Source organism: Trypanosoma cruzi, genomic scaffold (assembly GCF_000209065.1).
Source record: "Trypanosoma cruzi strain CL Brener 1047053517107 genomic scaffold, whole genome shotgun sequence".
Classification (NCBI taxonomy): Eukaryota; Euglenozoa; class Kinetoplastea; order Trypanosomatida; family Trypanosomatidae; genus Trypanosoma; species Trypanosoma cruzi.
In genome coordinates, this window is record NW_001849428.1 from 65,236 (window position 1) to 77,945 (window position 12,710).

At 50.3% G+C, this 12,710-nt stretch overlaps 4 protein-coding genes across 4 annotated transcripts, besides 35 other annotated features; all 4 read right to left on the bottom strand.

Annotated features, from left to right (window-relative positions):
- Positions 1-726: part of a sequence feature (areas merged during assembly that could not be assigned to a particular haplotype. This can correspond to areas where the two haplotypes were merged or to regions with more than two copies in the genome that were merged during assembly.) that runs on past the window's edge.
- Positions 24-54: a sequence feature (AT_rich).
- Positions 112-131: a microsatellite.
- Positions 131-159: a microsatellite.
- On the bottom strand, positions 184-1,107 carry Tc00.1047053508965.80 (hypothetical protein, conserved; the record flags this gene model as incomplete). Its single annotated transcript, XM_810049.1, has 1 exon — positions 184-1,107. One exon carries the CDS (start codon positions 1,105-1,107, stop codon positions 184-186), a length of 924 nt encoding a protein of 307 aa, XP_815142.1.
- Positions 727-761: a sequence feature (heterozygous, non-Esmeraldo-like haplotype).
- Positions 762-945: a sequence feature (haploid, non-Esmeraldo-like haplotype).
- Positions 946-3,811: a sequence feature (areas merged during assembly that could not be assigned to a particular haplotype. This can correspond to areas where the two haplotypes were merged or to regions with more than two copies in the genome that were merged during assembly.).
- Positions 1,134-1,170: a sequence feature (A-rich).
- Positions 1,194-1,257: a microsatellite.
- Positions 1,475-1,506: a microsatellite.
- Positions 1,597-1,639: a sequence feature (A-rich).
- Positions 1,874-5,272, bottom strand: Tc00.1047053508965.90 (hypothetical protein, conserved; the record flags this gene model as incomplete). Its single annotated transcript, XM_810050.1, has 1 exon — positions 1,874-5,272. The coding sequence occupies one exon, from the start codon at positions 5,270-5,272 to the stop codon at positions 1,874-1,876; it is 3,399 nt and encodes a 1,132-aa protein (XP_815143.1).
- Positions 3,812-8,444: a sequence feature (heterozygous, non-Esmeraldo-like haplotype).
- Positions 5,460-5,499: a microsatellite.
- Positions 5,709-5,770: a sequence feature (CT-rich).
- Positions 6,315-6,701, bottom strand: Tc00.1047053508965.94 (hypothetical protein, conserved; the record flags this gene model as incomplete). Its single annotated transcript, XM_810053.1, has 1 exon — positions 6,315-6,701. The coding sequence occupies one exon, from the start codon at positions 6,699-6,701 to the stop codon at positions 6,315-6,317; it is 387 nt and encodes a 128-aa protein (XP_815146.1).
- Positions 6,834-6,902: a sequence feature (GA-rich).
- Positions 7,097-7,123: a microsatellite.
- Positions 7,240-7,259: a microsatellite.
- Positions 7,369-7,441: a microsatellite.
- Positions 7,442-7,477: a microsatellite.
- Positions 7,581-7,606: a microsatellite.
- Positions 7,660-7,698: a microsatellite.
- Positions 7,744-7,834: a sequence feature (T-rich).
- Positions 7,867-7,886: a microsatellite.
- Positions 7,941-7,965: a microsatellite.
- Positions 7,959-10,613, bottom strand: Tc00.1047053508965.100 (hypothetical protein, conserved; the record flags this gene model as incomplete). Its single annotated transcript, XM_810051.1, has 1 exon — positions 7,959-10,613. The coding sequence occupies one exon, from the start codon at positions 10,611-10,613 to the stop codon at positions 7,959-7,961; it is 2,655 nt and encodes an 884-aa protein (XP_815144.1).
- Positions 8,055-8,088: a microsatellite.
- Positions 8,445-9,110: a sequence feature (areas merged during assembly that could not be assigned to a particular haplotype. This can correspond to areas where the two haplotypes were merged or to regions with more than two copies in the genome that were merged during assembly.).
- Positions 9,111-12,710: a sequence feature (heterozygous, non-Esmeraldo-like haplotype).
- Positions 10,155-10,199: a microsatellite.
- Positions 11,385-11,405: a microsatellite.
- Positions 11,484-11,939: a mobile genetic element.
- Positions 11,969-11,989: a sequence feature (AT_rich).
- Positions 12,004-12,145: a sequence feature (A-rich).
- Positions 12,159-12,185: a microsatellite.
- Positions 12,233-12,252: a microsatellite.
- Positions 12,433-12,516: a sequence feature (A-rich).

A 12,710-nucleotide genomic window follows, 5' to 3' on the forward strand; every position in this document is an offset into this window, starting at 1 on the left:
CCCCACCCCCACGCCACCCAAACAAAAATAATAAAAATAAAAATAAATAAATATGTCCGTATGCATTTATGTTGGTTGCTCTGCCAAATGAATGCCAACACCCCTCTGCCTCACACACACACACACACACATGTATGTATATATGTATATATGTATATAGAGGATCCATGCCTCCAGCATCTGTTACGAAACGAAGGAGCATAAAATCTCCTTCCCACAGACGCCGCAGAGCGCCCGCGTGTCGCTCTGTTGATTCAGAGCGCTGTGAAACTCCTGCTGAGCCACCTGCTGCGCCGCATCCGCCGCCTCAACGTCGACGCAGAGTAGTTTGAGACGAGTCTTCAGCTGCTCCACATCCTCGCGCCGCAGCGTCAGTGTTTCGGTAGAGTGACGCACAAATGTCTCCAGTTCCTCCCGTTGCTGCAGGAGTTTCTGCTCCAACAACGCCGGTGAGTTCATCCTTTCATCGCTGTTCTCCTTGTCATTTGTCAATTCCTTCTTCTCGCCCGCATGTGCTATGTACATTCCTCCGTCTCTCTCGTCCTCCGTCGTCTCCGCCATCGAGTTCTCTGTCCCCAGTTTATGCTCCCCTGTGTACTCACGCAACTTCTCTTGTAGCGTCTGTACATCCATCTGAAGGGCCGCCGCCTCCTCCCTTTTACGCGCCACCTGCGCCTCCAGAGACAAGAGGCTGTTCTTTGGCTGCCACCACTGCAGTAACTCGGCATGCACAGCAGCGGAATTGGCGAGGTACTGCCGCTGCAGTTGCTGCAAAGAGTTCTTGTGGGCATGGCTCTCGGCCTCTGCATCGCGTCGCGGCCGCCGAACCGCCTCAACGTGCTGCTGCTGTGCCTCCGCCTCTTCCTTCTGTCGTTCCAAAAGAGAGCGGATCCGCATGATCTCCCGTCGAAGTGCCTCCAGGCGCGGTTGCTGTTGACTTCGGATCGCGTCGCGTCTAGCCTGGTTGCTCTCCTGTTGCTGACGAACTGTCTGTGTGAGTTGGGCAAGGCGCAATTCCTCCTGCTGGAGTGCCTGTTGCGCCCGCTGTAGCGCATCGTGGAAGCTGTGAAGGGCATCGGTGGTGGTGTGATCCAACGCCCCCAGCATCCCCGAGTGTCCGTACGCAAATGCGCAAAAAAGGAAAAAAAAAAGAAATAAAAAAATAAATAATTGTGATGTAACGTATATTTCTCTCTGTTTCTTTGTTTGTTGTTTTTTCTTTTTTTTGTATCTTTATTTTGTGTTGTGTTGTTTGTTGACCCTTATTAAAAGGGTTTTACTTCGTCGCCCTGTCGGAGTGCAGCCAAAACACACACAGAGCGACAGAGTGACAGAGTGAACGGTGTTGAAAAGTAAAGGCGAGAGCATAACAAAAGAGAAGGGGTGAGAAAGAGGAGGAGGAGGAGTATATCACCATACGTGGGGTCTGCCTCCCATCCAGTACATGCATGCATACCGGCATGGACATGTGCACAGAGAAAGAGAGAAAGAGAGAGAGAGAGAGAGGAATCGGGCCATCCGGAACACGCACACACGTGCACTAAGAAAAACAGAGAGAAGAAAACGGCACCGATGCAGTCATCCTGCTGCAAGCCGAAAGAAAAAAAGAAACAAAAAAAAGTACAAAAAAAAAAAAGAATTCAGTCACAAAGAGATCTTCCCTCACACTGCCTTTTTAAATCCGTCGTCTGTGGCTTGAAATCCTCTCAATTCATCCCTCAGTGCCTCCTATTACGCCAAAGAGAAATAATGTACAGAAAGAAAAATGAAGTAAGAAAGAGAAGTCGTAAGAAAAAAGAGAAAACCAAAAACAAAAGGAATCCAGCAGTGCTTGTCCATCCATTCCGCCTTTTACCCCCCTTCTCCTCTCCACTCATACAAACTCTATCGTACAGCCCCGTGAGTTCACCTCAAAAGCGGGAAAAAGCGATCGATTCAGGCTGACACGCTCAAAGGCAACGCCACAGTCAACATCGTCCCGACGGAACCGTATCGTCTGCGTCACCGTGTCAAGAGAGCAGCTGATCTCCTCACCGATACGCACAGCAGCGGCATTATTATTTGTAGTATTAGTAGTTGCGCCATCATTGTTGTTGTTGCAGTGACTCAGCGGTTCATTCGTGGTGATGCCAGGAACAGCGCGCTGAAACGCACGGTACGGCACGTCCACCATCCCCTGCGCCGGACAAAATAAAGTGCCGCGGCCCAAATGCAGATAGTAGCAGTTTGTGTACCGCAATGAGTTCTGCGCCGGGCCAAACCCCTCCAGAGGCAGATAGCGGTCAGCAAACCCTACAAGCAGACCATCGCAATGCATACACACCCGTATTGTGTACTCGAAACACGACGGGGCAGCAGACTGCTGCGCAGTGAGAATTGTTCGGTGGTCCAGTGCCCCGAGCGCGGAGACCGTCATGGTGTCCAATACACCTGGAAGCAACAGGCGCTGCAGACGTGTGCCGTTGTTTGACACCTGTAGGCGCCCCCCAGTGAAACCAAATGTGTGGCGTGGGTTTGGCCCACGGATTCCTCCATTCACGTAAAGTTGACGCGTGGCGCTACCGTTCGCCGCCACTTCACAATCATCATCATTTTTTACTCCTCGAGGAATCCGAGGTGAGGGCGATGTGAATGAAGTGATCTTGTCGCCCTTTAGAATCCCAGCGTCACCGCCAGCGTGGCCAGTTGAATGACTCGTGCGAGACGGCTCCCCGCTTTGAAGACGCTCCAACACCGTGCCCAGCCGCTCCGCTACGGCGGTCGCAAGGGGCTCAGTGAGAGGGTCACACCGAAGGACGGCCGCAGAGGCCATACGCCGCCGCCCCGACGTGTCCACATCCCGCATCTCCTCCAGCAGAAGGTGCAGCATATCCCGCTGCTTCCTCAGGCGCTTCACGAGTCGGCAGTTCTTCTCATGGCCCACAACGCCGGTGGCATCTCCTGAAGTGATCGGCTCGACAGTCTGCAATAAATCGTTCAGCAGAGTCACGGCTTCCATCAGCTTCACGACGCACTCCGCGGCAAGGCGGCGGTCTCTCCCACGGGAGGTTTCTTCCCTAAGCGGTGAGGTAGAGGTCAGGAGTTGTTGTTGCTGCTGCTGCTGTTCTTCTTCTTCTCGCCGTGGCCTCCGAAGAGCGTATTCTCTTGCGAAGAGCATTGCCTCCACCGCATAATCCACCTTCGCTGCTAAACTCCGTAGCCGCGTGTCCGGCGACGTGTCCACGTGCCCGACGGACCTCGCCAAGAAATCGCGGCGGGATGCCTGTGACTCCACCGGCTGAAGCCAACTGGTCCCCGCCTGCGGAGCAGAAGATGAGTGCCCGCCCGTCGCATGCGCAGGCAATTCTGGCAAGTCGCGCAAGCCCGTCTCTCTTCCATCCCGCAAGAACAAAGACCGCAACGCGGCCGTGTCATTAATGCAAGGCTGCTGATTTTGTAGTGGTTGTTGTTTGCTCACGGCACTCCTGGCACGCTGCGCCTGGCTGTTTGCATCGCGTATCACCGCCTCGAGTCGCTCGCACCGTAAATTCCCCCCATCTCTTTCCTTCTGCAGTTCCAAAAGCTCCGCACTCATCGCTGAAATATCCGCAGCTGCCTTGCGCAGCAGTCGCTCTGCCTCATCGTTGCGCAAAATCTCCTCCTGCAACTCTCGCCTGCATTCCGCCAACTCTGCGGCATCGGCGTCAATTCTTTTCTGCAACTCGCTGATGTTATCGTGAAGCCGCCTTGCCTCCTGCTGCTGCGCTCCCAATTCCGCCTCGGTTGCGGCGCTTTCAGCCACCCGCTCCTGACGCAGCTCTTCATATCGTTGGCGAAACGCGGCAAGATCTGTCTGCAGCTGCCGCAGGGCAGCATCGGCGGCGGACTCATTCGCTGCGATAAGAGCCTCAAAACGCGCCGCCTGATCCTTCAGCGATTGTGTCGCGTCTTCACGGCAACGCTGCAACTCCATGCGAAGATCCTCCATTGTTTGTTGTGCCTCCTTGTACTGCAGCGCCAGTTCGTCCGCCCGACGGCCCTCCTCCTCTGCTGCACTTGTAGCCGCACATAACCGTCGCTCGTTGTCTTCCGTCCTGCGCTGCATTTGTCGCAAAGACGCATTCACATCTCGCATTGCCTTCTCCTTTTCATCGTAGGACTGCCGCAACTCCTCTAACTCACGCTGGGTTTCTCTCAGGCAATTGGAGGCCGTTGCCTCCCTTTGACTGGCGGCGGCAAGCTCGTGCTCGAGTTCTTCGATTCGCCGTTGTTGCCGCCGCTCGTCTAATGTATGTTGATGCTGCAGCGCCTCCGTTGCGTCTTTCAGGCGTTGAATTTCCGTCGAGAGTATCTCCACCTGCTGCGCACGTAACTGCAGCCCATCCAGCGCGTCCTTGTTGGACGCCTTGGCCCCATCGTAGGCCCGCCGCACAGACTCCAGCCGCTCCTCGGCCCCTTTCGCGCGATCCGCGGCCCGACGCGCGTTCTCCTCCGCTTCCTCCCGCTGCACCAACTCATCCCGGAGCCGCTGCTGGGCTTCGCGCTCCTGCTGCCTCAGCGCCTCCATCTCCTCCATCCAGCGCCGCGTCTCCGCCTCGCGTTCACGTCGCCTCTTCTCTTCCTCAGCCTTACGCCGCTCTGCGGCCTCTTGAGTTTGCCGCTCCAGCTCCTCCCGCCTCACGCGGCGCCTTGCCTCCCTCATTACCTCGCCTTCGTAGAACTTCTCCAGGAGAGAGCTACGCTGAGCTCGAGCCCCCGACGTCTGCGGCGGGCTCAGTGTGCGGTTGAAAGGATCACACTGACATGGTGGGGAGTCTGACAGCGATGGCAGGTCGCTGCTGGAATCATAGTCCTCTCTTGTGCGCGCGCTAAAACTCTGCAGCGACGCAGACCGCTCCTCTGGTCGGAGCAGCGTCATCCGCTCCCTCCACGCGTTCACGCGCAGGTTCTTCCATGACTCTAACTGCTGCAAACAAATACGACTTCGCCGTGCCGCCTCTTCCTCCGCACAAATACGACGAACGACAGATCGACCCCGTGCATCAGCATTTGGCGATAAACAAACCTGCTCCTCACTAACATCATAAGAATTTCCCACCGTATTTTTCTTTGGTGATTTGACACTCACCGGGACATGTGGAGGAAGCAACGACTCCTTAGCCACCACACTCGCATGCGTTCCGTCCCTTCTTCTATCGCCACCATGGAGGTCTGAATGCATCTGTGAAGGTTCAGTGGTTTCAGGCATCCTTTTATTGTTCTTCTCCTTTTTACAATGCGGTGATGTATTCATACATACACGGCAATAATGCAGGTAAAGGTATATATATATATATTTCCCTTCTAATGACTTTCTCACTGCAAATGGGGATAGATCTCACCACCAGCAAAGGGGCAAAATGTCGGCAGCCGTACTTCACTCCTGGTGACCCCCTGCTGTTCAAGGGAGTGAAACAACAGCAATGAAAAAAAGCAGCAGCAAAAAAAAAAAAAAAAAAAGAAGATGAAAAAAAAAAAGAAGTGGGGGGAAGCAAGCACAATGGAATAAAAGACATTTCTTCATTCTATAAGCGTTGGAGTAATACACATACGATTTCTGTTTTTATTAGTAATAGTTTTGGCGGCAGCAGAATTCGTGGTGGTTATCATACCAGCCATTCGTGCTGGGCATTACTGGAAACTGTTTTGCTGCTGCATTCATATATATGTATATATGTATTTTGTTCCCCCTTTTTTTCATTCCTTCACTTTTTTCTTTCTTTCTTTCCTTCCTTCTTTTCTTTTTTTTTTCCGTTTCTACCGGCTGGCCTCCCTTAAGGCAACCACCCTCATTGATAGTTCCAACCACAACAGCAGCGGGGGAAAAAAGGAAAAAAGAAGAGAAGTTCAAATAAAAAATTGTTGATGGATACGGCCAGGGAGGGAGCAAACAGACCACAAATAAACCACACATATAATAATATACACATGTATTTATATAAATGCAAGCAGCCCTTGTCCTTGTCGTTTTCGTCTTTTCGCTGCATCTTCTTCCCTCTCCATAACATGCCACTGACTGTTCCTTGTTTTTTCTGCTCCCCTCCCCCCTTTTTTTTTATTTTATCGTGTTCTTACACCTTTTGTGTGTGCAGGAGAAAAAAAAAAAATCCTGTCGCATCCGCACAGCCCCCTTTGGTGAATGATATGATCCTTCCCTTCTCGTTGGAGTGAGTGGAGAATGGAGTGTCGTGCTCTACAGAAGCCGTGCCTCCCCCTCCCACTTCCTCCCGCTCCGCCTAAATAATAATAATAATAAGAAGAAGAAGAAGAAGATGTCGTCGTTGCCGTCCTCATCTTCATCGTCGTCGCGTCACTTCCGGTGCGTTGGGGTCATCGTCCAGTTTGGTTCCCACAGAAAGATGAGCTACAGAAAGACCCGACGCGTCAACGGCTGGACGGTCAATGTACACGCACTGCTTCGGTGGCTTCTGGCTTGTGAGACCCTCGCGAATGCCTGCAGGGATGCTCATTACGGTTCGACAGCGCGGGCACATCGCAAGACTTGTGTTCTGTGGCAGAATAAGAATGCAGCGGCAGCACACACACGTCACACTGAACTGCTGCACGGGGGTGATGGTTGTGCACATCGGGCAGCGCACGGAGGGGGCGCCGATGGGGTACGCCAATGTCACTTGACATCCCTGGCAGACAATTTGTCCGGTTGACTGCGGCTGGTGCGGCATGTGAAGGAGATACGCGATTGTCTGTACAGCCCTTTCACACACAAGCACACACACACACACTTTCTCTCTCTTTCGCCTGCTGCTACTACGCCCGCCTCGTTGCGTCCCCCAACACTCTTCCGTGCAGGAGCTGAAAGAAAACCAAGAGAGAGAAAGAGACAGAAAAAGGAGAAGGGGGAAAGAGAAAAACAAAAAACAAAAATGGAGGGGGGTGGAGAGGCGCTCCTTTTCACCTTTCACTCCTTCTGGTTGCGTGCCGGCTATAACAACGGCTGCGGCCTTGGATGCAAAGACGGCCTGTGACCCGCAACACCCGCTCCGTGGCCCCCTTTCAAACTAAAATACAGAAAAGAAAAAAAAAACTATCAAAATGAAAAATAAAGTGAGAAGTTCCCCTTTTCTTTTCTTTTTTCTTTTTTTCTAAAAAAGAAACTTTTTTCTGTTTCTCTCCTCCTACCGTTGGCTCGTGGATAATTCCCACCCTGCAGAAAAAGGGGAGAGGCAGAAAAGAGAAGGGGATCGACCCAAAAATGGAAATAATAAATAAATAAATAAATAGAGAGAAATTGAGATGCATGCAGGCAAAATAGAGACATGTGCAAACATGCCATACAGATGGATGAATTGGGCCCACCAATAAACACGACGCTGCATGCAGCAAGTGATGACACACACACCCACCCACACACACCCACACACACCCACACACACACACACACACACGGACACACACACAGACAGAGAGAGAGAGAGAGAGAAAAAGAAAAAGACAGAGATGGCACATGAATCTAAATCCGCAAAGGAAAAAACAAAAAATACTTGTTTCTGTCCGTTAGTAATATTATTAGACTTTTGTTTTTACCCCTGAAGAAGGAAAAAAACAACAACAACGACAACAACAACAAAAGAATGAAAAAAAAAAATTGAAATGGGTTTATATATATATATATATAGTTTCTGTGTGTGTGTGTGTGTGGGTGGGTGTGATGTATGCGTGCCCCTCTTCCTACTCGAGAGGCCTTCTCACATTGCATCTTCCATGTTGTTCTTTCTGTTCCGTTTTTTTGTTTCTTTGGTTGGTTGGTTGGTTTGGTTTATTGTTGTTTTGTTTTTATTTCGTGTTTTTTTGTCTTTCCGTCAACTGCTGCTGCCTGGTTCATTTATTTCCTCCTCCTCCTCCTCCTCTCTGTCTTTCTTTCTCTGTCTAGCGCAGATGCCGTCACGCGTAAACTAGTCTTATTATTTTTATTTTTATTTTTATTTTAGACGGACGTTCATGTCATTGCATTCCTCACAGGGTGCGACTCCCTCCTGTGTTGTGGACGGCACTGCCTCCGATGCATGAATCGTCGTCTCCTCCTCCTCTTCCACCTCCTCCACCTCCTCCACCAGCAATGCCACGGATGCATCTCCTCCATGCACCATCGATGCTTGTTCCGGCGCGCTGCCCTCATCCGCCTCGCTGTTCTCCTCCGCATCATTATTGCCATCCCCGCATGCATACGAAGGATCCTCCCCTTGCATCGCCTTCAACTCCACAAGCACCTTCTCCAGGCGCCGTTGCTGTCCAACAAAACGGGGTGTGATACCAATGAAGTAGCGCATGCCATCATGTTCCACTCGACGAATGACATAGCGGTCCACATGCACCAGGGCCCGTGTGATCGGATCCCGCACCCAGTGCTCATCGGGCTCCAAGAAATCACGTGCCTGAATGCATATTTTCTTAATCCACGACAAGAGAACCTCCTCCACATTCGTCTGTCTGTACGAGATAAAGTCACACTGCTGTGCCTCCGGCGCACTGCCACGCCGCCGCTTCTCGCTGTTAGAAGGCCCACTATTCTCACGGTCAAACGATACATGCACCCAAAAGGCGCCTACCGGCGCCTCTTTGGGATCCTGCAGGAAGATGTTGCTTGTGTGGTTGCTGGTGTAGTTCGCTTTCTGACTTGACTGCTCCGACGGGCTTGGCGGCTCCTTCGCAGACAGAACCCCGTAGTTAGAAAAACCTCGACGCGTGGAGGCCGCCTCAGACGATGGCGAAGTGGCCGCCGTGGAATTCATGCCGCCGGAGTGTTTAATTTGCGATAACAGTAGCTGCTGTTGTTGTTGTTGTTGTTTCTGTCTTTCTGCAATCTCGCGCGGTGTACTGCAACGCAAGATGTCCCCCTGATACAACCCCACAGAGGGCATGTCGTGCGCCACGACAAACACATCGTTGTGCAGCATTGGTTCTGGCACGGTCATTCCAGCCCGCAGCAAGCCACGGTAATTCCAGAAGCGCGGCAAGGGAAAAGCCTTGCTATCCACCGTCAGCGACAACTGCTGCGCCAGGAGGAGGCACCCACGACGAGCATATGCCGCACTGGCCCAAACACACAGCCGGCCATCCTCGACCCAAATGCGAAAGCGACTTCGACGACAAGCGAGAAGAAATGCCAATTTGGACTGCTTTTGTTGTTGCGACGTAGTCGTTTTCGGAAGAGAGCCTTCATTGGATGCCTCTGTCACCCACGCCGGGAGACGCACGTGTGACATATTCGTCATGGAAAGATGCTTCAAAGGTGTCGTCTGAACATTCACACCAGACATCATGAGGATCGGCAATGTTCCTTCCGGGTTGGTGTTTTGACTGGTATGATTGCGCAGCCATTTCATCTCCGACGGCTCTGCGAAGAGCTGCCGTGGGGACGTCGCGCTCGGTATGTCTTCCTCAAAAAGAAATGCATCCGCATCGAATTTCCCCACATACGTGTCACCAATATCCGCGCAGTCAGTGGTGGAAGCAGCGCCGCTGCCACCAACCGCACTACTTCCCCCTTTGCCACCGCCACTGCCGCTCGATCCGCCGCGAACCGGCCGCGCTCCACTCCGAGGCGTGCCGGCGTCAAGCAGACTTTGAAGTCGCACACGCATCTCCCGTACAAATTGTAAAATAGGAATGTTGGAGATGGGTACACGAAGAATAAATGGCACCATCGGGATGTATGGTGCCCTTATTCGTGCCTCCAAGCACTGACGAACGTACATATGGACCGCCAGCATCACAACATTACCGAGAATTTGATCCCCAACGTCTTTATCCACAAACATAGTGGCCTTCAGCATGTGCTGCTCGACGGTCTCCCCATTGACGGTCATTGGAATGGTTGTGGGAAAGAGTCCAAACATTCCAAGCACCTTCACGGTGGTTCCAAGAAACTCCACCCCCTCCTCGGCATGTGGCCTCTGGGCATCATAGCGTGAAATAATGGCACATGGAACCGGACGAAGATAAAAGGCGGCCGGTGACGTCACATGTGTGCCATCTTTGTTTCGATGCGTGTGTTGCTCCTTCCCTTGCATGTACATGACAGCATCCCTGTAGCCGGATACGTAGGCATTTAACCCCGTGCCAAAGTATTCCTCATGTGTACTGCTAGGAAATTGCCGAGTGGACCTCCGTCTTTCTTGTTGTTGTTGCTGCTGCTTCCGCTGGTGTTGTTGTTGTTGTTGCAGCTGCACCATATATCTTTGCCTGAGCTCCTCATCCGATTCACACATGCAGTATTCCGTCTCTCTTATCAGTCGATGATAAAGACCCTCAATACTGTCCGTGAAGGATTTCTCAAACAGACCGTCCTTGTCTGGTCCATCAGGATCGCTCAGGTCCAGACCGTACGCATGCGCTATTGTCTGGCAGTAGTAGTCCGAATCCCAGTCTGTGTTCGCAGGACGCACGGCACGGTAGTAGTACTTCGCCGTGCGGTGGTGCCGTGCCTGGTAGAGCCGCTCAAAAAGAGGAGAGTGTTCATCCGGAAAGAACTCGGCGGTAAGTGGGATGAGAACCACCTCATTCCGCCGGTTACGTCCATGTCGGTGACTGTACACCCCCCGTCGCTGCGTCTCTCGACTCGGCAAGGCACCCATTTTGCACCGCCGTCTCCCTCTTCTTTTTTTCTTTTTTTTCGCTCGCCGTGACGCCCACAAAAAAGCCGGATGTGTGCGGACAAACGGAGGAGACGGTTCTGGAGGCAAATCCAAAAAAAAAACTAAACAGCCAGCGCCCCTTCCCTTCCCTTCCCGCTGATTACTCGCGATTTACTCGTGTGATGTGATGTGCCTGTGCCCCCCCCCGATTCTTTTTTTTTTTTGGAGAGAGGGCGGGGGCCGGTGAATCGGCAGGTGCTCAACAAACAAAAAAAAAAAAGAGGCAAAAAAGGTGGAGAAATTTACTTTTTATTTATTTTGTGAGTTTGTGTTTTACCCTCTTCTTTTCTTCTTGTTTTTACTGTTTGCGGGCGGAAAACAAGACTCGGCCTTCTCCTGGGATGTTTGCGCCCCCACCCCCATGCCAACATTGACACCGGACACAGAAAAGAATGTGGTGGAGGCGAACAGATGCGCAGGTGCGATGTCCACAGCAGTCATGTAAACAACAGGCCATGCATCCGTACAGGCAGGCAGGCAGGTGGAAAAAATATATACAAAATAGAATAAAATAGAGACGCACGCACACGTGTAAACGTATGTAAATACACACATGTGTGGGTGGGTATATTTTTAAGATGCGGGTGTCGGCAGGAAAACTGAAAAAATGAAAATAAAGAAACGGAAAAAAAGTGAATTAAAAATTAAAAATTGAACAAAAAACGAGTGGCGTCAAAAAATTATCGTCGCCACTCTCGCACACAGCAAGAGACATACATACATACATACATATTACAGTGGCCGCTGTATACATGCATAGGGTGGGTGAGACAAGCAGAAAAAGATGGAGGGAGAAAAAGAAGAAACGGGAATAATCTTCTGGGCCGCCGGCTGGATCCTGAAATTATTTACAAAAAACAAACAAGATAGAGAAAAAGGGGAGTATCGAAGAGGCAGTTAATTGCCTCAGTGTTTCCCTCCAATAATATATATATATATACTGTTGACCACTCACGTGGCCTTTGCACTCAGTGAGTGTATGAAATATTATTTCTTACGACGTGGCAGACTTTGGGCTCCTCCAACCACAAGACCCCGCCACGAGGTGGGGATCAAAAAGGGACTGAGTGGGTGGCAAAATAAAAACAAAATTTATCTTGCCTCTGTCTGCTCCCGGATGCCCTTAAAGTCTTTTTTTGCCAAAGATTCATACGGTAGAAAAGCGTCGTACAGAAGAGCATTAGTTCCATCAGGATATATGTGCATACATATTATCCATCAATGAAGGCGGCCAGCTCTCCCGCGATCATTTTCCTCACAAGCTCCCAGGAAATATATCCAGATTGGGAGGGAACAAAAATTTTATTTTATTTTTTCCCAAGAGAAATTTAAAAAAAACCATCAAAGTAAAAAAGCACCAAAAAAGAAAACAAAAAAAAATTCGCACAACATTTAATTAAAAAAGCAAACATGTCAATAAAAAAAAGTAAAAAAATAAAAAATAAAAGAAAGAAATTCGAAAAAACAACAAATTGGGTACGGAAGAAGAAAGAAAGAAAGAAAGGAAGGAAGTGACATGTACTGCAGGCAGAGCAAATAAGGGAAAGCCAACGCGTTTGAAAAAAAAAAAAAAAAAAAAGGGGAGGGAGAGAAAGATATGTACATCCACATATGTGTGTTACATGTATGCTCCACTGATTATGGCAGCTCCCCATGAAAATTTTACTTCTCCCTCCCTCCCTCCCTCTCTTTACATGCGCGCAGCAAACAAAACACGTTACTTCTGTTCAGTCACAGGCGACATCAATAATTTACATATAAACAAAAACATTAATAAAAGAGGGGGAAATAAGAAGGAAGAAAAAAAAAAAAAAAGAAGGTGTAAAAAAAATAAATAAATAAATGATGGAACGTCAAATAAAATAAGAGAATACAAATAATGTATGAATATGAATGTGTTTATGCATATGAAAGTTTTGGTGTCAAAGTTTGCGTGTGTCCGTGTGTCCGCGCTTACGTGTCCATGTGTCCATGTGTCCATGTGTCCGTGTGTCCATGTGAGTCTCCTCTCCTTCCCCTTCGTCATAAGAGGTGGCG